At 43.7% G+C, this 25,051-nt stretch overlaps 1 protein-coding gene across 1 annotated transcript in view; it reads right to left on the reverse strand.

Annotated features, from left to right (window-relative positions):
- Window positions 1-25,051, reverse strand: part of PHIP (pleckstrin homology domain interacting protein) — a 327,383-nt gene that overhangs the window by 215,400 nt on the left and 86,932 nt on the right. The window contains exons 8-9 of the mRNA XM_067532638.1: window positions 20,361-20,582; window positions 11,096-11,196 (exon numbers count right to left, since the gene is read on the reverse strand). Of these exons, the coding sequence (XP_067388739.1) occupies window positions 11,096-11,196; window positions 20,361-20,582 (323 nt within the window). The remainder of the gene's footprint in view (window positions 1-11,095; window positions 11,197-20,360; window positions 20,583-25,051) is intronic.

Here is a 25,051-nt window from a genome sequence, read left to right on the forward strand (position 1 = left end):
TTAACTTTGCCATCATATTCTCCATGGATCTGTTCTATTTTCTTCTGGTGCAGCTGAAGTCTTTTATGTAGGATTTTCTACAGAAGTCGGCATGAAAGGACTGCCAAGATCAGGAATAAGGCCTGTAGTTTCTCATGTATGACTTATTTCAGGCTAAGATCTTCAATTTTTCCATTGAATCTGCTACCACTTTATCTATGTGTTCACCAAACAACTTACATCAAGCATCTTGAAGTAGCCACAGACCTCCCTTCCAGTCCTAGAGCCACATATCAGTGTGCTACTGCAATGTAGCCCATGACCATATCTAAGTATCACAGAGCCTCCAGAGAGGTGTCAGATACAAAGGCAGCAGCTAAGGACATCTTTTTCAAAAATTAGCCTTAAATAAAGGATATTCTGTACTTTAGAAGTAATGTGTCATTTATACTGTCAGCCCATGGCAGATTACTCTGGCAAATTAAGTAGATGCAGTGGAAACTCTAATGACTGTTGACAAAAAATCATAATTTCCTCTTCACTGATAATTCAATCATTCTATCTATGAGGTCCTTTGGTAGTAGGTTCCCCTTTATGGGAATGGCTGTGGCCTTGACTAGAGAGAAAAGAACTGCATAAAGCTTAGGAAGGGAGACCAGAATTTATTTTGACTTGTGGATATTGTAGCATTAGCCATTCTACTCAATCTTTTGGCCTTGCCTGGAAGCTCCCACTCCTCCTGGATAATTTTCTCTGTGTGTGGATTTAAAGATACAAAGACTCTAGCCTGGAACCAAAGGAATAATATTGCTTAGTTTTCTCAATTTCTGTGTTAGACTGGCTTTTCTGTGTAGGAATTTCCTCTGGAAGCAAGTCCACTATAGACACTGCCCTTTTGAACATCATGATAAAATAATCAGTAGGAAACAGTTTGTCCTGAACCTTCTTTTCTTTATGGTTTGAGGTCTGATCTGAGAGCTGACCCTCCTACCAAAAACAGTAGGATTCATCTCACTTATGGGAAGCAGTTTTCACTTTGTACCTTTGATTGTGCTTCTTAGTCTTTTTTGCGTTGACTGGGAACAAGATGTAGTAAAGGCCTCAACTCTTCTCTGGAAAAAGGGACAGGTTCAGTCACTAGCATTCACGGGAAATGAAGGATGGTGTCTGCACATTCATTCTCTTTTGTGGCTCCTTTGACAAGTGAGATGGGGTAAAATCACCAATTCATATTCTCAGAATATGAAGGAGCTTGGGGAGGGCATTTTCCTTCTCCCTAGTGCACTTTCCTTTGTCACAAAGGACATTTTCAGCCTTACTCTTCCCTTTTCTATCCATCTCTGCATGATGACAGGGAAGAAAATATAGGTCCAGAACAGATATGTGCTTCTTGTTGGAATGATTAGAGTGGTCTCAATGGTGAACGTCTGCTTTTTCTTATGCTGACCATGATACTTCTTTTCAAATGGAGAAAGAATTCAGACTGAGTTCCCTGGAAACTGCACTGTGGTGGCTCTTCCATGTAGTTTTTCCCTTGAGAAAGCGATTCAGATTGAATATTTGAGCTGACCTGGGTCCAAAAAGGGACATCCCAGGATATCATACTTCACTGAGGGAAGACTCCTGGACATATATTGATCCCATCCCAAGGGAGACCAGGTTCCAACTCAAGAGACTGGTAGGAAGTCCTTGGCCCATCTGCTGCACTGGAAACAAAGTAGCTCTGAACCCCTGGAAGCCCGGGTTGGGGTGTGGCTGAATGGAGATACAGACTGGGCCTAAGAGGGCTCCGTTTCATTCATAAATTCTAAGGCCAGAAGGGACTGTGCTCATCTAGTCTGACCTCCTGTATAGCACAGGCCACAGAACTTCCCCAAAATAATTCCTAGAGCATATCTTTTAGAAAAATATCCAGTCTTAATTTAAAAACTATCATCTGATGTAGACTCCACCAGTACTGTTGGTAAATTGTTCCAATGGTTAATTACTCTCACTGTTAAAATATTACACCTTATTTCCAGTCTGAATTTGTCTAGCTTCAAGTCCAGCCATAGTACCATATTATACCCTCCTTTGCTAGATTGAAGAGCCCACTATTAAATATTTGCTCTCCATGTAAGTACTTATAGACTGTAATCAAGTCACCCCTTCACCTTTTCTTTGTTAAATTAAATATATCGCACTCGAGTCTATCACTAAAGGGCATGTTTTCTAATCCTTCTTCTGGCAGCTCTTCTCTGAATCTTCTCCAGTTTATCAACATCCTTCTTGAATTGTGGACACCAGAACTGGAAACAGAATTCCACCAGTGGTCACACTAGTGCCAAATATAGAGCTAAAATTATTCTGTTTAGGCATCCCAGGATTGCATTAGTTTTTGGCCACAGCGTCACACTGGGAGCTCATGTTCAGTTGATTATCCACCATGACTCCCAAATCTTTTTCAGAGTCACTGCTCCTCAGGATAGAGTCTCGTAAGTATGGCCTACTTCTTTGTTCCTAAACATATACATTGAGCCATATGAAAATGCATACTGTTTGCTAGCACCCACTTTACCAAGAGATCCAGATTACCCTGAATCGGTGACCTGTCCTCTTTATTATTTATCCCTCTCTCCCACTTTTTGGGTCATCTGCAAACTCTGTCAGTGATGATTTTATGTTTTCTTCCAGGTCACTGATAAAAACGTTAAATAGCATAGGCCCAAGAAATGATCCCTGCAACACATCCCTGGAAACAGATGATGATGCCCCCATATACAGTTACATTTTCAAACAAATCAGCCGGTTTTAAATCTATTTAATGTGTGCCATGTTAATTTTATATTGTTCCAGTTTTTTGTTATCAAAATGTTGAGTGGTACGAAGTCAAACACCTGACAGAAGTCTAAGTATATTATGTTAACACTATTACCTTTATCAACCAAACTTCTAATCTCATCAGAAAAAGATATCAAGTTAATCTGAAAGGATCTGTTTTCCATAAATCCATGCTGATTTGCATTAATTACACTATCCTACTTTAGTTCTTTATTAATCAAGTCACATAGCAGCTGCCCCGTTATCTTGCTTGGGATTAATGTCAGGCTGATAGGCCTACAATTACCTGGGTCATCCCATTTACCCTTTTTTAAAATTGGCATATTAGTTTTTTCCAGTCTTCTAGAATTTCCCTAATACTCCAAGTTTTATTGATAACTAACATTAACAGCCCAGCAAGCTCTTCAGCCCACCCTTGTAGAAATCTTGGATGCAAGTTTTTATCCTGCTGATTTAAAAAATGTCTGACTTCAGTGGCTGCTGTTTAATATGCTCCAGAGATACCAGTAGAATGGAAGGAGTGTTGTCATCACCATATGATAAGAGTATATCATCTGGTTTTTTTCCCAAATACAGAACAGAAATATATGTTGAACACTTCTACCTTTTCTGCATTATTCTGCACCCATTATTTCAGCTAACATTTCCATATAGTAGTAGATCAATACCATTGTCAGGATTCTTTTTGTTCCTGAGATATTTTAAAACTTCTTGCTATCCTCAACTCTGGTGGCCAAGATTTCTTCTTCTCTCTCAGCTTCCCTTATTAATTTTCACCAATCCCTAACTTCTGATTTATATTCATTACTAACAAATTCTCCTTTCTTCCATTTATTTTTCTGTTTTTACAGCTGCCTTCACTTCCCTGCTAAACCAGGTCTTTTTTTAACCAGCACAGAATTCTTCCTTGATAGTGGGATTGTGGCTTTTGGGGGATGTTCTTAAAGGATTCCCAATTATCATTCACATTTTTCTGATCGAATCTTCCTCACAACTGATTTGGATAATAACTGTTTTCAGCTTTGTGAAATTGGCCCTATTAAAGCACCAAGTATGTGTGTGTATATATATATATATATATATATATATATATATATATATATATATATATATATATATATTACTGGTCTGAATTTTATTCTGCTTGCACATTATAAGCATGACTAAGCTACCATTAATCATTAGTTCTGAGATCAGTTCCTCTTTATTGGAAAGGAAAAGGTCTAATATAGAAGTTCCCTTTGTTGGCTGCAACACATAGTGAGTTAGGAAACTATCATCTATTATGTTTAGAAATTCCAAGGATGTTTAGTACTGGCAACATGAGACCTCAAGCATATATATATAACTCAACCTGAAGTCCCCCATGATCATGCAGTATTTTTTCCCTACACATTGCAGGTAGGCACACAAGGAGGTAGTCATTCTGTTCCCTAGTGTAATTTAGTGATCTGTACAGACACCAGCTAAGATCCCATCTGCCCTTTATTTGTTAGGACATGGTTCCGTATGTATTCAAGATCATTTCCTTCCAAGTTGTTAGAGACTTGGAAACAGGTAATGACATTTTTGACGGACTACCACTCCCTGTTCCCTTTTGCCCATGCAGTCTTTCCTAAATAGATTATAACCATTTATTTTAACTTTCCAATTGCACAACTCATTCCAACAGGTTTCAATAATACAAACTAAATCAAATATAAGCTTATAAAAGAACAATTCCAATTCCTCAGGTTTACTCAAGCTCCTAGAACTGATGAATAGGCAATTAAAGAATTTCTTTCCTTCATGTCCTTTGGCTCCTTGATTAACTTTGTTCTGAACATCTCCATTTTGAACTGCTCATGCCATTCCTCTTTTTTCCCTCGACTTTTGCTATTAGTTTAACCCCTTTCTGACTACTCTAGCCAGCCTGCCATCCAGATCCGTCCCTCTTTTACTGAAGTGGAGGCCATCCAAACTATACAGCCCCTCTCCTATAGAAGTTTCCACAAAACCAAAGCCCTCCAACTTACATCATTTAACTAGCAGTGATTTTCTTTCAAAATCTTCTGCCTTCTGTACTCCTTTGCTCAAGGGACAGGAAGGAACACAGAGAAGATGGCTTGGACATTTTTCTTCTTTGGCAAGCTTCTGAGTTCTCTGAAGTCATCTACTACCGTGAGATATCCTGCAACGCAGCGTCATTTGTGCCAATATGAACCATCACCACTGTATCCTTGCCCATTATCTTCAAAAGCCTATCCAATCTTAGAGTGGCGTGTCATACCTTGGCTACAGGAAGGCAGCACGCCATCCTGGTTGTCTGACTGTCTTCTGAAGAATGTTCTTCTGCTTCCTCTGAGTATTGAATCTCCAACAAAGACCATCTCTCTATTTTGGATGGTTGGAGAACTCTTTGCAAGTCAACCTGATCTTCTTAAAAGTTGGGCCAAGCTGACATCTGCACATATGTGCCAGACTGTTTGTTGTCCACGTCAGTGCTGTTCAACTGCAGTAGCAAGATGAGTGGGGTGACATGAGGGGGAAAGGGCTGGGCAGCTAAACAAGAAGTTTCTCTGGCCCTTTAATACTGCACTTCAGCCTCCCTTTGAGGGTTGGAGGGGTGATGGCCATCTGTGCCAGGGCAAGAGGATTTTGCTGCTTCCTGGGAATTCTCCTGCTTGGGGGAGGGAGGCTACGGAAAACCCTGCCCCAATCTGAGCATTTGAGAGACCTGGATCTCCACAGAACCAGAACAGATCTCCAAACTAGGCACTCAATCAATTGGGAGGTACAGGAGACTGCATTTAAGCTTTCCCCTTCTTAGTCTCCTCCATGCTGCACTCTGTGTGGGTGAGCAGGGAGGTAAAGGGAGAGTCCCAGTAATTATGTGGAAAAAGGAATCCCTATGCCAGCGTTTCTCAATTAAATTTCCCTGCGGAACCTTTTAGGCTCCGTGGGGAAATTACACTCATACTCGATGCCCTCTGCCGAAAAATCCGGGACATCTTCCCTTTCTTGGCAGCGCGGAGAACAGCTGCTCTCGGCGGCGCAATGTCACTTTCTCGCGGAACCCTAACAGTGTTCCCGCGGAACACCAATTGAGAAACACTGCCCTATTCTAATAAAGGCAGAGCCCAGGAGCCTGGAAATTTGAAGCCAATTGAAAAAAAAAGTATATATTTGCTCTGTAGCAAGGTGGAGCTGCCTCCTTCTTGAAGCTATAGAGACAGATGCAAAACTGGCAGGTTTTTCAGAGGTGAAGCCACACCTCATCTGTAACCAAATGGTAGTTCTGGTCAGCTTCAAAGACTGCATAGAGCAGAGACATCTGGCTGCCTAGAACAAATATCATGTCTAATGTCATGGATCTGTGGACCTCATTACCAATAATAAGTACAATACAAGTTCCCAGTCTCATGGAAATACATAGTAAAATTTCAGTCAACAATTTAAAAGGTGGAAAAACTTTTGTTTGGAAGACCCTTTGGCCCCATCCAAAATTCACTGACGCCATTACAATTCAAGGGCAATAGTTTTTTAACTTAAAGCTCTTGTGTTGAAAAAAACTGTATTAAGACATTTCTGGGTGCCTAATTGTCTCACTACCCCTATCAATTTATATTATATACTAAGGCTTTTTTAAAAGTACTTGGGGTCCAGAATCTCAGCAATGGCAATTTATGCCAGTCAAGTATCTAGTCCCTTGATGGTTAGAGGGCAACCTTGGCCCATTGCAATAATGTCAACAGATTTCTACAGATTTGTTGTAAGTGCTGAGGCATGGAACATAATAAAAGCAAGACTATAAGGTATAACAATAAGTAAACAAAAATGAGGGGGGGGTATTAAGACTTTTGAGTATACTTTGAATAGTATTAAAGAATTAGCAGCATGGCTGTCTGGAGGAAGAGAACCACAGAGTGGAACATGAGTGAGGGCCCAATATTAAATGCAAACGGTGGAAAAATGGGAACCAAAGATAACTAAGAATATAATGTAATATGTGGGTAACAATACAAATACAAATCAAATCATAAAAGTACAATGATAAATCAGAGTGAAGGGCCTTAATGTCAGATGACATTTTGAACTTGAGATATATCTTGGGTGGAGGTTTACTAACTGCAGACATCTAAAATAGATGAAAAACTGGAACTGAGATTTCATGTAAAAAAATTAAGGACAACTGAATTTTTTTTTTTAAAAAAATCAGACACTTTGTACAGTTCTATGTAGACTGTTACTTATAACAGGCTTGAAAACTTGTTTCTCTCACCAACAGAAGTTGGGCCAACAAAAGATTACCTCACCCACCTTGTCTCGCTTTGAACAGGAGACCAGTAAATTGGTCACTGGTATATCTACACTAGAGCTGGAAGTGTAATTTCCATTTCAGATAGATATAACTATACTAGCTTTGCTTGAGCTAGCATGCTAAAATCAGCAGCATAGTTGTGGCTGCACAGGCAGTGGGATGGACTAGCTGCCCCGAATACATACTTGGGACTAAACACAGAATTGTAGTCAAGGCAACTAGCCCATTCTACCAACTATGGAGCTGCAACTATGTAGCTATTTTTAGCATGCTAGCTCGATCAAAGCAAGCATGGGTATGTCTACTTAAAATTACACCTCCAGCTCCAATGTAGACAAAACCCACGAGAAAATCAAGGCATACACCAGTATTAAATGTGGTATTTGTCAAACCATTATGGATTACATTGTTACGTACACAGAAAATCCCTAGCCATCAACCTCATGTTCACCCACAAGGCCCTATAAACTTATAGAACTTTTGATATAACATTTGTCTTGCAAAGGAATCTTCCCTGCCTTTCTTCCTTCAGTGCAGATTTGCGAGAAAAAAAATGTTTGGAAGATTTAATTAATCTCTCCCTCTTTCCTCTAGCAGAAACAGATTTACATGTAGCAGGACCCTGCCTTTGGTTCTGCAAAATAGTGTGTCCCCCTGCGATGAGGTATACAAATCCCATACTGGGCAACAAGAGATTTAGGAGCTGCTTTAGGCTCAGCCAGCCCTGTGGTGCCACACCTGCAAGAGATGCACAGGCTGGAGGAGGAGTTAAAAGGGAGCAGGACAGCTCATCAGAGAAGGGAGCAGGCCTGCAACCTGCAGCTTCTCGAAGAAGAGCTAAGAGAAGGCAGGATCCCTCCCTACAACTGTCCAAAGATCCCTGAGGTAAGGGAGAATTTTCTTCAGATACACACAGAGAGGGAGGCATTCCCCCCCTCATATGTACTCAGTTTATTTGTGTTAATTCCCCTTGCTTTGTTTATGGACTACCCCTAAAGGGGAGAGACCTAGAACTACAGTGACCAGAGGACCAAGGTGCCAGAGGAGGCAGCCACAGTTCCAAAAACAGAATTTCCACACGTGCCTCACCACAAAGAGGTGCCACACGATGAGCTGATCCCCTTCACACCTTCCTGTACAGACTACAAACTATAGACAACAGAGGGATGGTAAGAAGTGGCTCAGGGAGGGCAATGTTAAGGCACTCTTGAGTGTCAGACCCTTTTATTGCCCTCATAGCGCCCTGGACCAGAGCCTGGGGAAATGGGAAGGCCAGGGCCCCCCTACCAAAACCCTCTCTACAGGTCAAATAACCTAAACCCTGACCACTAGGAGACACTCCCCACAAGCAAAGATCATCAAACCCCCACAGCACCACTACATGTTGTACATGAATATCTTCTGCTTCAAACTTCTACTGGAAACTTTTACTGTGCTGGAGTGCAGCTGATGTCATGCTGCTTAAGTACTGCAGAGGAATCGTCTAGAAAAGCAAGAGGCCAAGGAAAATCCTTGATTCTAGCAATTCCATCTCTAATGTAAAGAATTAAAATGGAGGATCTCAACTGTTAAATGGGAGAGAAGAGTATGATTTTCTTCCTCTGAGGCTATCCACTGATACTTTCCCAATAATGTGTTTATCAGCTATTTCCCACCTATTCTTCCCAGAGACCCCCTACTTCAGTACACTAGCTCTGACCACAACATAATTTCTAATTCTACAAGACACACTTTATACCTCCTCCCTAAAAATATATGCCAACTGGATAATAACTACTGCATACTACCCAAAAAACAGCTAAACCACCTAAAAAACCACATATCCCCTTTAATACTATCCCAAAACCCATACCATCTCACAAAAAGATTCTGACTAATCAGCTGTGTACTGCATTTAGGAATGAATGAGAACTAGTCAAAGATCCCTTGCCCTAAGTAGCATCAGCATCCCCACTCCCACTGACCCTTTATTCTGCATTCAATAGACTAGCTCATTCTGTATCCCTGTTTCTCTACCTCAGCATTTCCATAGCTCCATCCTCTCAAAAGACTGATCATTTACTAGGTCCCATTAATATATATATATATATATAATAATCAGAGCCCCACATATTCCACAATTCTGTCACTGCAGAATCTGCTTCAAAACTGAGCTCCAGAATCTCAGGTTTCATAGGAAAAAATTGTTTCTAGTCCTTGTAATCATGGAAATAATATTGGAAACCATAAACAAATGTAAACTGATGCAGAGAAATGTTCCTGAGTCTGCAAACAGCCAGAAACAATAACTCAGAGGTGTGAACTGCTTCATTCATCTCAATCAGGGTCTTGTAGACTGATCCTGTGGTGGTTAAATTTGGCATCCCAAGTTACCACAGAATTTAGCAATTTTACTATGTAATTTGCAATTCTGCTGCAGCCAACAATCCCATGTAGTTTTGTCTCTCAGTACCGGCAAACCCAAGTTTCATGGGGTTCAAATTTCATGGGGTTGGCCCACAAAAGTCAGATGACTGTCTTAAAATTCAGAAGATTTAACCCCTCCACCCACCCACCCTCTCTCTTCAGGTTTTTTATTTGCCCTCTGGTTTTTGAGATGGTGTACGCTCAGGTCAGATTTCTGAGATTTTTCTCCACAACAAGGGCTAGATACTTTGATTCTTAGAAGAAAGAAGGCTGAGATTATCATCTATCCACTTGACTCCAGAAGCTCAGGCTTTAAGAAAAACTTCATAAAATCATGCAAATTGGCAGCACTGGCTCCCTGACCTGCTGGGAAATGCTTGTCACTGCCTCTTGCCTCCCATTTTTCCTAGTAAGGAAGAGTTAATTGGATTAGTTTATGCTCCCACAGTAGAAGGTTAAGAATGAGAGCTGCAGTCCATCTTGTAACCAGGAAACAGAGGAGCCAGAAATGTAAACTGGCAAAATGGACTGCCTGGAGAACAATGCAGCAGCCATGGCCTGGAAAACCAGGAAGATAAGATGACAAAGCTGGCTAAAAGCTCTCTGGCGCACAGAAAATAAAAGAACGTTCTGAGCCTGACTGCTTGGACAACATAACGGGAGCCCAGGCTTAGGAAGCAGAGCCAGCCCACCTAGAAAGCATAGCGAAAAATCCCATCCTCAAAAATAACCAATAAAATTTATGTTAATGAATATTTCCAATACCAATCCATATATTTTGTGTGGGGATAGGAGAATGAGAATGAATAGTATTTCATGCTAATAGACTAAACGTTTTCACAAAATGTAATTGCGTCACAGAGTACATCATATCCTGACAATGCTTTGGCAAAGATGACATGCACCCTCCCCCTCAAATTACACTTCAGATTCATTTCAGACCCCAGCACACCTACATAGCCATCCAGAAATACCCAAATGTGCTGCTACCTAGCAGGAGGGAAAGAAAGCTCAAACTCACCACACCTAAAGTAGGAAAACTGGGGGAGTGGAGGGGGGAATAAAATCTGAAAGGCAAAAAGCCAAGAGGAAGATGAAAGAGAGGTGTAATTTATTTTAGCATTCAAATGCATTAAGGTATTTCAGAAGTTTTAGTAGGATGATACCTTCTGCTACTTAACATTTGGAATTAAGAACCTTCTAGTTCTACTGGTCTCTTTAGCACTACCCCCATTTCAATGTGAATTAGGAGCCATATATATATCAATCAATCCAGCTTCTCTGCCAGGCCACAGAAAGTCCACCTGAACAGAAATTTGTTAAATTGAATATAATGAGGTTGGATGCCATATTTATTTGCTTCACCCAGCAAAACCTTAAGTACATTGTTGCACTTAATCCTTAAAAGAGGCAAATAGACAATTTATAACCTTATACCAAAAATAAACTATATTCTGTAATCATATAGAAAGTTAACTGATGAATTACTTTTTTCAATTTGTTGATAGCAGTACCCAACTAAATGTCTCTAACACCCATTTTATATGTTTTTCATAACATGTAAATAAGAACATGTAAAATACAACTAACTTTATTTTAAGGGTACCAGCATCCCAAAGCCAAAAACATATTGTTCCATCTGCCCCGGTTGAAGACAGATATCTCTTTGATCCACTGCACAATGGAGAAAACTGGAGGAAAAACAAAAACAAAAAAACAAACCACAGTTTAAAAAAAGTTCTTTGCTCGACCGCTGCTCCATTCTATCAAACAAAATGACCCTAATTATTCAGTCTTCATTGCAAAGTCAAGTAGTACCGACACTACTAAAGGAAAAGTCACACAGCAGGAAAAAAATCACATGGTAGCAACACCAATTGGTAAAATATTGCAAAGTTTGTCAGAAGAATATTCTTCCCAACACAAAAACAATCTTCATGGATGAATCCCCTAGTCCTACAAGTCCACATGCAAACCCAAATATAACAAAAAAAGTTACTTACCTGTACAGTAACTGGAGTTCTTCAAGATGTTTTGTCCTATGTGTATTCCATTCTAGGTGCGCATATGACAGTGATTTCTGCTAGCAGTGTCCATTTAGTTCATGTATGCATCCTATCCCTCCACCCATATACAGTGTGTAAAAAGCAGTGTGTAACCAATTGCCAATTGAGCCCTTTCTCAACCACAGATCCCAAAGAGTATAGGAAGAGGCCAAAGTAGAGAGGAAGAAGGGCTGATCACAGAGTACACATAGGAATAACCCATCTCAAAGACAACAATGAGCTATCTACAGGGATGTGGAAGGCACTAACAGCCATCAGATGTACCCTAAAAGAGCTGAATGAGACCTCCAAGGTCTTTGATGAAAGTATATAATCCCAAATATAGCATAAGAAGAGCAAGTTTTTCTGATCAACAGTAGAAAAGATTCTACAAGAAAAGTGTACAGTACAAAGTGGGAGAGATTTGTGGTTGGGTTGACCGGTGTGAATTTATGCTTCTATAAGTCTCAAATAGTTACTTCTGCTTTTGGACCTCTTGCTCTTCCCAGAACATGGGAATCATCACTAATCCTGATCCATCCAGAAACCACGTGGTTAGGTTGAGGAAGGATGGATCAGGATTAGTGATGATTCCCATGTTCTGGGAAGAGAAAGAGGTCCAAGAGCAGAAATAATCAAATCAGAGGATGAGTGGAGAAGCAATGTAGTTCTGGGAACCAACACAATATGAGCAATGTAGGAGCTACTAAGATAATTCCTGCCTTGTCCTCTCTGATTTTCCTTAATGCCCTCAGAAGCAAAAGAATTAGTGGATGAGCATACATTAACGTCTGTGACCACGAGATTAGAAACATATCAACCAGAGAGTCTGGATTCTGACCCATCCTCCACCCCACAAAAAAAAAAACCTTTGACATTTCTTGTTCCTGTCTGTTGCAAACAAATCTACTGCTGGTCATCCCCACTAGTGGAAAATGAACTGAACTACAGACTTCTGAATCTCCCAATTCATGCTCTGTAGGAAAGTATCTGCTGAGGTTGTCTGCTAATATGCTCTGCAGACCTGGCAGATAAACCACTGACAAATGCAAATGGAGTCTAAAAAGACTCTTTTTTATATATCAATGTCCTGGAGCTCAGAGGAGTTTACAATGTATTGCCTACGAGCACAGAAAAGATGATTGTGCTCTTTCTGCTTGTTTATGAAAAATACTGTAGTCATGTTGGTCATGATCTGACTAGGCTGACCTTGAATCATTGACAAGAAATGTATGCATACGGTGTAAACTGCTCTGAGCTCCAGGATATTGATATATGTAACAGTGACTCTTCTAGACTCAATTTGCATCTGTCATCATCGTTCTTGTTGGAAGGGAACAGAGGAAACTCCTATACAAACTGCACTGCAATTTTTCCACAAATTGAAAGGAAAGAGAATCTTTTGTGGAAATGATGCAATCTTGTCCAGACTGTTTTCTCTCTGGGTGTATACTATCCTCAACCAGCTTACATGAAAAGCAGATGCAGTTTGCCATGCAGTGTCACAGAAGCGCAAGAGATATGTGACTCATTAGACTGAAGCAAGATCTTATAGTAATTTGCGGAATCACTTGAAGTTGGATGATGAGGCTGAACATAGTCTGGAATCTGTTGTGAGGTACTCTTTTGACAGTGGTTCCTAACCTGTGGCCCGGGGGCCAAAAGTGGCCTGCAGGGGCTTTCAAAGTGGCCGGTGGCTCCCCTCCCGCTGGCTGCAGAAGGGAGCTGCTGCCAAAGGACCCAGGCGGAGTGCATTTCCGTGGGGCTAAAAGACCAGTGCAGGCTCCTTGCTGCAGCCAAGGGGATGGGAGATCAGCACTCCCCTTGCGCTCCACATTATCTGTGGTCCTCAAGCCAAAAAGGTTGGAAACCACTGTCTTTCGCTGTCTGGGAATACAGTATCAGGCCAATAAACTCTATATACCCTGTTGGTGTTAAAACTGACTTTTCCTCTTTCACTCTCAAATCGAGAGTCTGGAAAAACTGGAGAACCATTCACATGGAGTTTTGAACTTCTTGATAGGACTTTCTTTTGATTAACCACTCTCCCAGATATGGATAGACTGCTGTGCCCTTTTATCTTAGGAAAACAGCCAACATTTTGTAAACGCCCCGGTGCTGGTGTCAGGACAAAAGGGAAGAATCCTATATAGGTAGTGATTTGGGCCAACCACCAATCTGAAATCTCTTCAGTACAAGATGTATATTTATGTGAAAACAAGGATGCTGGAGGTCAACAGCTATAAACCAATCTCCCATATCTAACGACAGCATTACGGAATTTCAAATGGTGAATGAAGGCCCAGGACTGGCCTCCAAACTCCCTTCTTCTTGGGTACAAGGAAATATTTAGAGTTAGAATTCTTCACTTTGGTGTTAAAGAGAAACATCTTCTATTGCTCCAAAAGGAAAGAGAAACAGGGTTACTTACCAGTAACTGCTGTTCTTCGAGATGTGTTGCTCATATCCATTCCATTATAGGTGTGTGCGCACCCCGTGCACAGATTCCCGGAACTTTTTTCCCTTAGCTAGCTCCGTAGGGTCGGCTCTGGCGCCCCCTGGAGTACCGCGCTCATGCCGTGGTACATAGGGCGCTGCTGACCCTACGGGCCCTCAGTCCCTTCTTTCTGCCGACTCCGACAGTGGTGACGGAGGGTGGGTTTGGAATGGATATGAGCAACACATCTCGAAGAACAACAGTTACTGGTAAGTAACCCTGTTTTCTCTCTTCGAGTGATTGCTCATATCCATTCCATTATAGGTGGTTAAACAGCCATACCTTGGAGGTGGGTAGGAGTCAACGGTGCGTTGCTCTCATCAGGATGGCCCTGCCGAAGCCCGCATCCTCTCTCGCCTGCTGCACGATGGCATAGTGGGACGTGAAGGTGTGGACAGACGACTAGGTCGCTGCTTTGCAGATGTCCTGCAGGGGCACTCCCCCAGGAAGGCAGCAGATGAGGCCTGGGCTCTGGTTGAGTGCGCTGTCACAGCTCCTGGAAGCGGCACCTTCGCCCACTCATAGCAGGTTTTAATACAGGCGGTGATCCAGGTGAAGATGCGCCTGGTGGAGACAGGTGAGCCCTTCATCCGGTCCGCCACTGCCACGAACAGCTGTGTCGACTTCCGAAACGGCTGCGGCCGCTCGATATAGTAGGCGAGGGCTCATCTCATGTCCAGCGAGTGCCATCTCTGCTGCTCCTCCGACCCAAGCAGTTTTGGAAAGAACACGGGAATGAAGATACCCTGGTTATAATGGAACTGGGACACCACCTTAGGCAGGAAAGCCGGGTGGGGTCTCAGCCGCACCTTCTCTTTATAAAAGACGGTGTAGGGGGGCTCCGAGGTTAAGGCTCTTATCTCGAAGACTCTCCTAACCGATGTAATGGCCACCAGGAAGGCTACCTTTCACAAGAAGACAAGCAACGGGCATGTACCATGGGCTTGAAGGGGGGGTCCCATCAGTCTGGCAAGGATCAGGTTCAAGTCCCATGGGGGCACTGGGTCACAGACCTGCGGGTACAGCCTCTCTACCCCCTTAAGGAACCTGACTGACATGGGTTGGGAAAATAATGACCTCCCTTCCATCGGCTGGTGGAAGGCAGAGATGGCCGCCAGGTGCACCTTCAGGGAGGCCAGCGCTAAACCCTGGAGCTTCAGGTGGAGCAGGTACTCCATGATCGCCTGTATAGGTAAGCAGCTCGGTGGGATGCCCCAGGACTCTGCCCAACGGATAAACCGTTTCCACTTGGCCCGGTACACAACCTGAGTGGAAGGTTTTCTGCTGCCCAGCAGAATCTGTTGGACCTGCGCCGAGCAGGCTCTCTCTCCCTCCATCAGTCACAGAGTCTCCATGCCCTCAGGTGGAGGAAATCCAGGTCCGGGTGCAGCAGGCGACCCTGGTCCTGGAAGAGCAGGTCCTAACGCCTCGGTAGTGGCACTGGTGGGGCGATGGACAGGTCCAGCAACATGCTGAACCAGTGCTGTCTTGGCCAAGCTGGGGCAATCAATATGACGTCCATTTTGTCCCTCTTGATCTTCAAAAGGCTTTGGGCAGTAGCGGAATGGGGGGAAATGCATACATCAGGGTACCCGTCCAGTCTATGAGGAACGTGTCGGAGATGGAGAATGGATCGCGACCCCAGGGCAAGCAGAACCTCGGGCACTTCCTGTTCCAGAACGATGTGAACAGGTCCAGTTGGGGAACACCCCACTTGCAGAAGACAACACTTATCACCCCTGGGTGTAGCGACCAGTCGTGTCGGGGTAGAAACAACCTGCTGAGGCAGTCCGCCTCGTCGTTCCTGACCTCCGGGAGGTGAGAGGCAGATATGTGGAAGTCGTGCCTCACCACAAAGTCCCAAAGTCGAATGGCCTACTGGCAAAGGGCCGAGGAGCACGCTTCTACCTGCCTGTTCATACAGAACATGGCCGCTGTGTTGCTCATGAGGACCTGCACCATCCTGCCCCTCAGGAACCTGAGAAACACCTTGCAGGCTAGGCGGACTGCCCTGAGCTCCCGGACGTTGATATGGAGACTCCTCTCCTCCTCCGACCAGAGCCCAGGTGCTCAGGTCGCTGCTGATGTGGGCCCCGCACCCCACCTCCGAAGCGTCCGTAATGAGGGTGACTGATGGGGCCAAGTCTCAGAACGGAACCCCCCTTAGTACTTCCTTGGGAGTCCTCCACCAGTTCAGGGAAGTCAGAACCTGTGTGGGAACAGTGATCACACTGTTCAAGGAGTGCCTGGCTGGTGCATATACCGAGGCTAACCACGCCTGGAGAGGCCTGAGCTTGAGGCGAGCCAGCCTCACCACGTATGTACAGGCCGCAATGTGTCCCAACAGCTGCAGGCAGTGCCTGGCCGTCGTCGTGGGGGACCTGTGAGTTGGTCGATTATGCAAGCCATCACCTCGAAGCGAGGCTGTGGGAGGAAGGCTATGTGCTGCACTGGGGAGAGAGTGGACTTCTGCTCATTGATGAGCAGCCCCAGTTTGATGCATGTCACGCAGGTGAGCGCCAGGCTGTTCCTCACATAGGCCCTGGACCTGCCCCGGATCAGCCAGTCGTCCAGATAGGGGAAGGTCTGGACCCCTCTGCAACGTAGGTGGGTCACCACCATCACCATACATGTTGTGAAGACCCTGGGGGCAGACAAGAGGCCAAAGGGCAGGGCAGAGAATTGATAGTGGCAGTCAGCTACCACAAACTGGAGGAAGTGCCTGCATGTGGGAAGGATGGAAATATGAAAATACACATCCTTTAGGTCGAGGGCGACATACCAGTCCCCTGGATCCAGTGCAGGAATGATGGAGGCTAGGGAAACCATACAGAACCTGAGATATCTGATGAACTTGTTAGGATGGCAAAGATCTAATATGGGTCTCAGGCCCCCCTTTGCCTTGGGGATGAGGAAATACCTGGAGTAGAAACCCCTCCCTATTTCCTGAGGAGGGACTGCTTCCATTGCCCCGAGGAGGAGAAGGGAATTCACCTCCTGAAACACGAATTGTTCGTGAGAGGGGTCCCTGACGAGGGACGGGGTGGGGGGTAGTCTGGGGGGAAGGCCACAAACTGAAGAGCATAGCCCCTGAGAACTGCGCCGAGGACCCAGCAGTCTGATGTAATACTTTGCCACTTGGCGTAGTAGGGCCTGAGCCTTTCTGCAAACGGAAGGGACGGATCCAGAAGAAGGGTACTGGTGCCACCCTCGGGTGAACCATCAAAAACTGGCGCTTGTTGATGGGCCCCTTGGCTGGACGCAGATGACCCCGATCGGTCGCGGCGGCCAAAGCCCCTGTTTCTATCACGGCCCCTCCAGGGCTGGGAGGGCTTGGGCGGTGGCCGGGGGGGGAAGGGGGAAGCTGGGTCTGGTGCTGCGGCCGAGACTGTCACCTCGAGGCCTGCAGGGTATACAGGCCCAACGACCTGAGTGTGGCCCTGGAGTCCTTCAGGGCATGCAGCTTATCATGTGTCTTGTCTGAAAAGAGGCCTGCCCTATCAAAAGGCAGGTCTTGAATAGACTGCTGCACTTCCTGGGATAACCCAGAAGATTGCAGCCACGAACACCCCCGCATGGTGATAGCCGAGGCCATGGCTCTGCTGGCGGTGTCCGCAGCATCGCTGGCAGTCTGCAAGGCCGCCCCTACCACTGTGGCGCCCTCCTCTAGGACCATTGAAAAGTCGGCCGCCTGGTCCTGGGACAGTCCCTCTGCGAAAAAAAGTTCTGGGAACCAGTGCACGGTGGCACACACTCACCTATATTGGAATGGATATGAGCAATCACTCAAAGTAGAAGTAATATTTCTTCTCAGTCTTTTTAGAAGTAGAAGAAATAATAGTAGGAGTATGATATACAGTTTTTGCAGGGCTCCAAGTGAGCATCATTATTCAGAAGTACAATTTGCCCCAGCATAGTAGTGTGAAGGATGTCTTAATAGTTTTGTACAGCCTCTCAGGACTTCCTCTAACGGGATTTGGAACAAACCTCTTCATGAGCTCTTAAAATAATCAGAACATAATGGTCAAGCTGGTATCACTGCCTCCTCAGCAGAAGATGAGGAAAGGACTACAGAGAACGAACCATCTTCCTCCCTGAGCCGGTCTTTCCCTTCAAAGAGCTCCTCCTGATGTTGGGTCTACACAGAAGACTCATAAGGCTAAGCAACTTCTGCTTCTCTCTCTTCATCACTCTCTGAGAGAGTACCTGGAAAGGATGTCCCCTATAAGAGCCCCAACGACACCATAGGGCCTCTGATGCGCACTGTTCCGGTAAAGAGAAGGGATGGAGGGAGATGGATACCAGGGCATATAGGGAGCCTGATAATCCCTATATCTGGAATGACGGGACATCCTAGACCACCTTTCTAAGCCAAAATTTGAGGCTGGGACTGAACAACAGGGGATGGAGCACACGGAATTGCCCTGTTCTGTTAATTCCCTCTGAAGCATCTAGCACTGACCACTGTGAGAAGACAGAATACAGGCTACATGAACCATTGGTCTGACCCAGTATGGCTGTTCTTATGAATAGATTCTAGGGGAATATGTTGGTGAATCTCTCACTTTATTCCGGGAGTCAGACAATTAATATGATACCTCTGATGCTGAAGGAGGAGCAGTGGGAATGGGAGTGAAATTAAGCTGTCCCTCCCTTAAGGTTAGTACCAAGAAGGAGAGTGGTACTGAAGAAGAACCTGAGTTCTGTACCAAAAATATATGTAAACCTCCTGACAGCAAGGGGAATTTGGGCTCAGATATTCACAGGTCCCCCACTATCATGCATTGAATCAGTATTGTGAAGCTGGTTTATACTCTGTACTGTTGATGAAGCACTCAGTACTAATCTGCTTTCTACAATGCATCAGTCAATACCAACGATGTGACAGCAGCTGGTGCTGACAGTGAATATCGTAACAAAAGACTTGGTACTGGGCATGATCATAGGGCCCTATGACATCAGTGCCATAGTGTTGGTTCCACACTCCTTCAGTGCTACATCTGTACCTGCACCAGGTTGTGGAGCTTCGCTCATCTTGAAATGAAGAGGCAATTTCAACTTAAAAACAAAAATAAAGATACAGGATGGGCTTTGCCTCTTGTTTCCTTGGGAGGGTATTTTTGCAGCAACTTTCCCCTGGTTCTTCCTATCCTTCAAGGCAAACTTAACTATTTGTACTCTGGAGCTAACAAAAGTCAAGCTCAATGGAGCACTCTTTGGTCCTTCTGACCATTATACAGGAGTGGGGTCAGATGGGTCCAAATCTGAGACTGCCCACATGGAGAGGCAAAAAAGAAACATTTTTAGACTCATCTCCCTGGAATTGCTTGTTCTTCTGGAAAATAAGCTACAAATACTGCACTTTAGGGGAGTCTCATGTCCCCTCAGAAGAAAAAGACAGCAAGAAGGGTCATCACTGAGAGAGAAGTGCTCGCTTTACAAGTTAAACAATATTTGAAGATGTGAGATTTTGGCATAATCAATTCCCAGCATATTAAACAAAAGAAGGAGGGGTATTAAATGCTTTCTACTACCTACATTAATATACAACTATTTCCAGTGGGCAAACTTCTCTGAAAGAAAAACTATACCAATATAAAATTTAACTTTTCTATTTACAGCAGTTAACCAGCTAAGCTAAAGAGTTATGTCTCAGACCAAGGATGATGAGAAGGAACTGGAATGGTGGCATGAGGACTGCCAGGGTGCAAGCACAGACAAAACAGACACTGATCACAAAAAATCTCCAATCTTGGATGCATGTGCACTTACCAATAGGGACAAGCACCCAAGGAAAGACATTTGCAAATATAAGGAATAGAAACAGCCTTACAATAAGCTCTCTTTTTATAAATGACAAGTGCTGAGAATTATTAAACAAATAATCTAATGAACTTGTACTTTAATGCTTAACAATCTTCTCTCTACCACACCCAATATTTATCATCACTTGTACCTAACTTAGTTGTAGGTCCTGCAAAGACTTATGAACCTAAATTTTATATACAAGTAGTCCTATTGACTTCAGCAGGACTACACGTGCATAAAGAGGAGCACATGTTTTTGCGGGATCGGGGTCTTAGATTGTAAGATCTTCGGGACAGGCATCATGTCTTGAGTCTGTCACACATTTATGACATTGCAAAAAAAAATGAAAGGGATCATTCAATTTTAAAAGTTCCTTGTCCACGCTTTAAAACATTTCCTATTGTTACATATTTCTTATTAAAACAAACGTCACAGAAAAAAATTGTTATTGCTGTAATCCCCTTCCTCACTTATGTGATTTGTAAAAAGACAGAAAGATTGTTACCTGTAGTGATGTTATGGATGCACTGTGACCCTGCAAAACTGCTAAGGGTGCACACGTTCGAAGACACCAAACTCTGATCATTTTATCACAGCTCCCTGCAGCAATCATGGTGTTCTCATAGTTCACAGCCATGTCAGATATTTCAGCTGCATGTCCTCTTAAAGTTGCCAACAACCTTCCATCATCTGTTGCCCAGATTTTTACAAGGCAATCATCAGAACCCTAAAAACAAGGCAGCAATCATCACAACCATATAATTATCTCTTCTGATGCCCCATACCTATGTTATTTAACTACAACAACAAAATTAGTGACATTCATTGTAAACCACTTCTCACTACAGTCTAAATGTTGAGGAAAGCTGCAGAAGAGTGTGTGAGCAGAATACAAAATACGCTAAGTGCCAACAGTATATACAAATTATGCATCTATAAATGTACACACAAGCCCTGCAGCAAGCTGGATCTAAATTCTTCACCAAGGTCTTTTAGTTTATGCAAAACTCCAGGGCAGCAAAACGTAGATACTGAAAACAGCCTAATTTATATTTTAAAACTAAGGTCTATATTTAATATGAAAATGAATAATGAGTCAGTGCATTGTATTTATTTCATATTAAATTCAATATTTTATGCTACACCAGTATTTTTATTCTCTCCTCCCACCAGCTAGTCCTTCATGCACTCCCAACGTAGGAAATGATAGTGTGTATCTTCATAATATATTTCCTCACCTTTCCTGTATGCTTTAATAAGCAGTGAAACAGATAACTTCTACAATTTAAAAAATTGGTATCTGTATTAATGCCCATTGAGATGAATGGGGCAATTCACAACTCTCAGAGCTGTTCCAAGTTCTCTGCAAACTCAGGCAGACATTTCTGCCCTAGTTACATTCAATTCACGTTTTGAAGGTTTCCTTTGCAACCATAACAAATTTTTTGTTTGTTTTAAATGAAATCCAAGACCCTGAGAACAACTGAAAGATCTGTCCATGCCTTCCCAGCTTGTCCTTTGTAAACCCTTGAGAGGGGAACATTCCAATCTAGCATTTCAGAACCACTGCTTCAGGCTCTCTGCAAACTTGGGAAGACAGCATTGCACCTGTTTGTATTCAATTTCACATTTTTAAGATTTTCTGTGTTTGTCCCTTATGGATGAAATTTTAAAATATTTTAAATTTAAAGTCTGGAGCACAAAGATGTAGATAGGTCACTGCAATCAGACACTTCGGTACTTTTGAAAATCCCACTAAGTGCCCATCTGCACATTTGAGCACCTAAATACCTTTAAAAATTGGGCCCAATATGACGTCCTTAAAGTCACACAGGAAGTCTGTGACAGAACAGGGAATTTGGCCCCTATTTCCAGAGTTGTAGGGCCTCCCCATTGGGACCATTCTTCCCTTCCATAGGAATACACACCCCAGCAAGTTAAAAACCACACCCCAGAAAGTTAACTAATGTTTTATGAGACCATGGATAAAGTCATACATTTGCCATCACCATTTTTTTGTAAAAACTGAACAGGTTCCAGTTGTAACTCAGTTAAAAAAAATCCAATTTGTTGCAGCACAACTATGAGGTTCAGGTTTATGCTGGCACATAGATATAATTCATTAAAAGGGATTGCAAGAGAAGAAGGTACTATGGGCCTTGAGCTCTGATATCACATGCTATTGTGCCATGCCCGCAAGTTAGATTTATAGAATGACAGCAGCCAAGGAAGAGCCTACTCACTCTTCCCATCCAAACAATATGTAAAATGTAATGTGATATGCATGGGATGATTTTTTTCTCTCTACCATTATTAAAACAGAAACTGGAATGATTTGGATGATGTCCTAGAGACAGGAGAAGGGATGAAATATTGTAAGAAAATTCCCTGACAGTTGGAAATGACAGTTAGAAAAGGAGGACACCATGAAAATGCTACCATAACAGCAGCAGCAGGGTGCCTTGAAGTGGTGGTAACGGAGAAAAGTTTAATATGGGCAGGGGAAGTCTGAGAAGAATAAGTCAAGGAAATGAGATAAAAACTAAAGAAGAGAAAAAGGAGAGTGCAAAAGAGACCAGCAGTACATGGGAGATCAGCTCTGTCTATAAGTAAGTTACAAGGGTACCCTGGGTCCTTAGACTCACAACTCCTTCCTCTTGGTTGAGGAAGGGATTCCACCGCTCTCCTTTATGATGCTGTGCTGAGATTCAAGCATATTTCTCATCCCACCAATATCCAGATTCCAATCCCGTTCCACACAGCCTCCCTTGAGCCTTGAACGCATACACTTCTTTCCCTTGGTTCTGGGGCCTCACAGCCCTCCTTGGGCTGTGCTATGATTCAGGCAGGCTTTCCCAACTCACCAGTCTCCCTTCTGGTTCCCAACCCCAGAAACCTCTCTCTCTGACTTGATGCTCTCCTATACATCCTCCAGACTGTCTGCCCTGTGTCTCTTTCTTGGAGTCACCCAACAACTGAGTTTTATCATGTTAAGGAGGTAACTACATGATTAACACCTGAACCCACTGCCTAACTAGTCTACTACTCCCTGGAATAGCAGTTTCCTTAAAAGGGCGATGTCATGGAATAGGGATGGATTGGCTGGCCCTCAGTCCCATTACCCCTTCAAGGGGACAGCCCAGCCGGTTACAGGCTGCCATTTCCAACAAGCTTACATATGACCAGTGGTACATATACCACAGTTTGGGAACCCATGCACGAGAAAATTCTCCCCTCCAGAACTTGAAATTGAACCAGGATTCCCAAATCTTGAAATTCTTCTGTTGCTGTCTGCAAATAGCTATGAAAACCACTGGCAAAATGTGTGTTTTATCTCCCCCTCTAGTGGTTGGTTCACAGAGGTTGACAACCTACAACTGTTATCAGTTACTAAGAGCTTGGTGGCAGATGTCTGTCTATAAGTCTAAAGGTTCCAATCCTGCTGAGTGTGTTTAACTTCACACAACATTAGTTAATGAGGCTTCTGTCTTTAGAAACTGATGGCTCTTTGTAGAAATTGAAAGATTTGTAGTAAATTAGGAGGATGCATGAAAACAATAGACACCTTAGAGAACCGGATTCCATCTTTGCCACTACTGCAATGTTCGATGTGATGCTGGACAAGTCACCTAAGCAAACTTTTCACATTCCTCATTTTCTGAGGAAATTCCAAATTCAGAACCCAGAGTCTGATATGCAGAACTACTAAGCACTCACAGAAAAATGAAGTCAATGATAGCTCTGCTCTGAACATATGAAATATTTTATTATACTAAATACTCGGAAAAAAATCAGGCCTAGATATCTCATGTTGGGCATCAAAAATTAGTGGATACTTGATTAGTCTCTCTGTGCCTCTATTTTCCATCTGTGAATTGAGGTTAATACCAACTTATCTAACAAGCGTTATGATGTAGCATCTGAGTGTGGTCCCGTGAAATCAAGTCTGGACAGTCCAGGACTGCCCAAGGAACCTGCCACTACCAGGCCCAGCAACATGCCAAACCAGAGTTGATGGGGCCATGCTGGAGTGATAAGTATGACCCGTGCTTTGTCCCTCTTGATGTTTATGAGGACTTTGTGGATGAGAAGGATCGGTGGAAAGACATACATTAGGCCACCAAACTACTGCAGGAGGAATGCGTCGGGAAGCGAGCCATAGTTGAGCTCTTGGAGGGAGCAGAAACGGTGACATTTCCTGTTCTGCTTGGTAGCAAAGAGGTCCACCTGAGGAGTTCTCCACCTCTGGAAGATGACCTTGACTATCTCTGGGTGCAGGGACCACTTGTAGTGAGAAGAGACGGACCTACTGAGGTCATCTGCCAACATGTTCTGGACCCCTAGGAGGTGTCAGGCTTCGAGGCGGATCACATGTTACATGCAGAAGTCCCATAGGTGGAGTGCCTCTTAGCAGAGTGCTGAGGATCTCGTTCCTCTGTGCATGCTGCTGACATAATACATTGCTCTTGTATTGTCTGTCAACACCTGCACTGCCTTTTCTGACATCTGGGGAAGGACCACTTTGCAGGCTAGTCAAATTGCTCTGAGCTCTCTGACATTTATTTGTGATGTCAGCTCCTCTACTTACCAAAGGCCTTGGGCCCTGAGGGAGCCAAGGCAGGTTCCCCACCCTAAGCCCAAGGCATTGATAACAAAGAGAGCGCTGGGCAGGATTCGTCCACCATGCCAATATAGGTAAGTACTCAAGTCAGGATAGTAAGGATCATGTCCAGGTGTGTCTTGCTAGGGAATAAACTGATGCTAGTCACATTTGGAGGTGTCCGAGGTACAGTCTTCCATATTGTACCATGTAGGTAAATGTTGCCATGGGACCTAGCAGTCAACGGCAAACTCTCGCTGTGGGTGAGGGGGTGAGCTGTAACTTGGGCGATCAGCTCTGACATGGATTGAAGTCTGGCTAGAGGAGAAATGTTCTAGCCTGGGTGGAATGGAGGACCGCCCTGATGAACTCTATCCTTTGCACTGGTACTAATGTAGATTTCTGTTCATCAACAGGCCCAGCTGTCGGCAGGTGGCCCATATTATAGTGATACAGTGCCAAACCTGAGTTCTCAAGCGACTCTTGATGAGCCAGTCATCAAAGGAAGGGAAAATTTGTATTCCCTGATGTATGAGGTAGGCCGCAACTACCACCATACATTCTGTAAACACTCTTTGTGCCATTGACAGGTCCAA

This window comes from Emydura macquarii, unplaced genomic scaffold (assembly GCF_026122565.2).
Source record: "Emydura macquarii macquarii isolate MOO-44397 ecotype Brisbane River unplaced genomic scaffold, CSIRO-AGI_Emac_v2 contig_3295, whole genome shotgun sequence".
Classification (NCBI taxonomy): domain Eukaryota; kingdom Metazoa; phylum Chordata; order Testudines; family Chelidae; genus Emydura; species Emydura macquarii.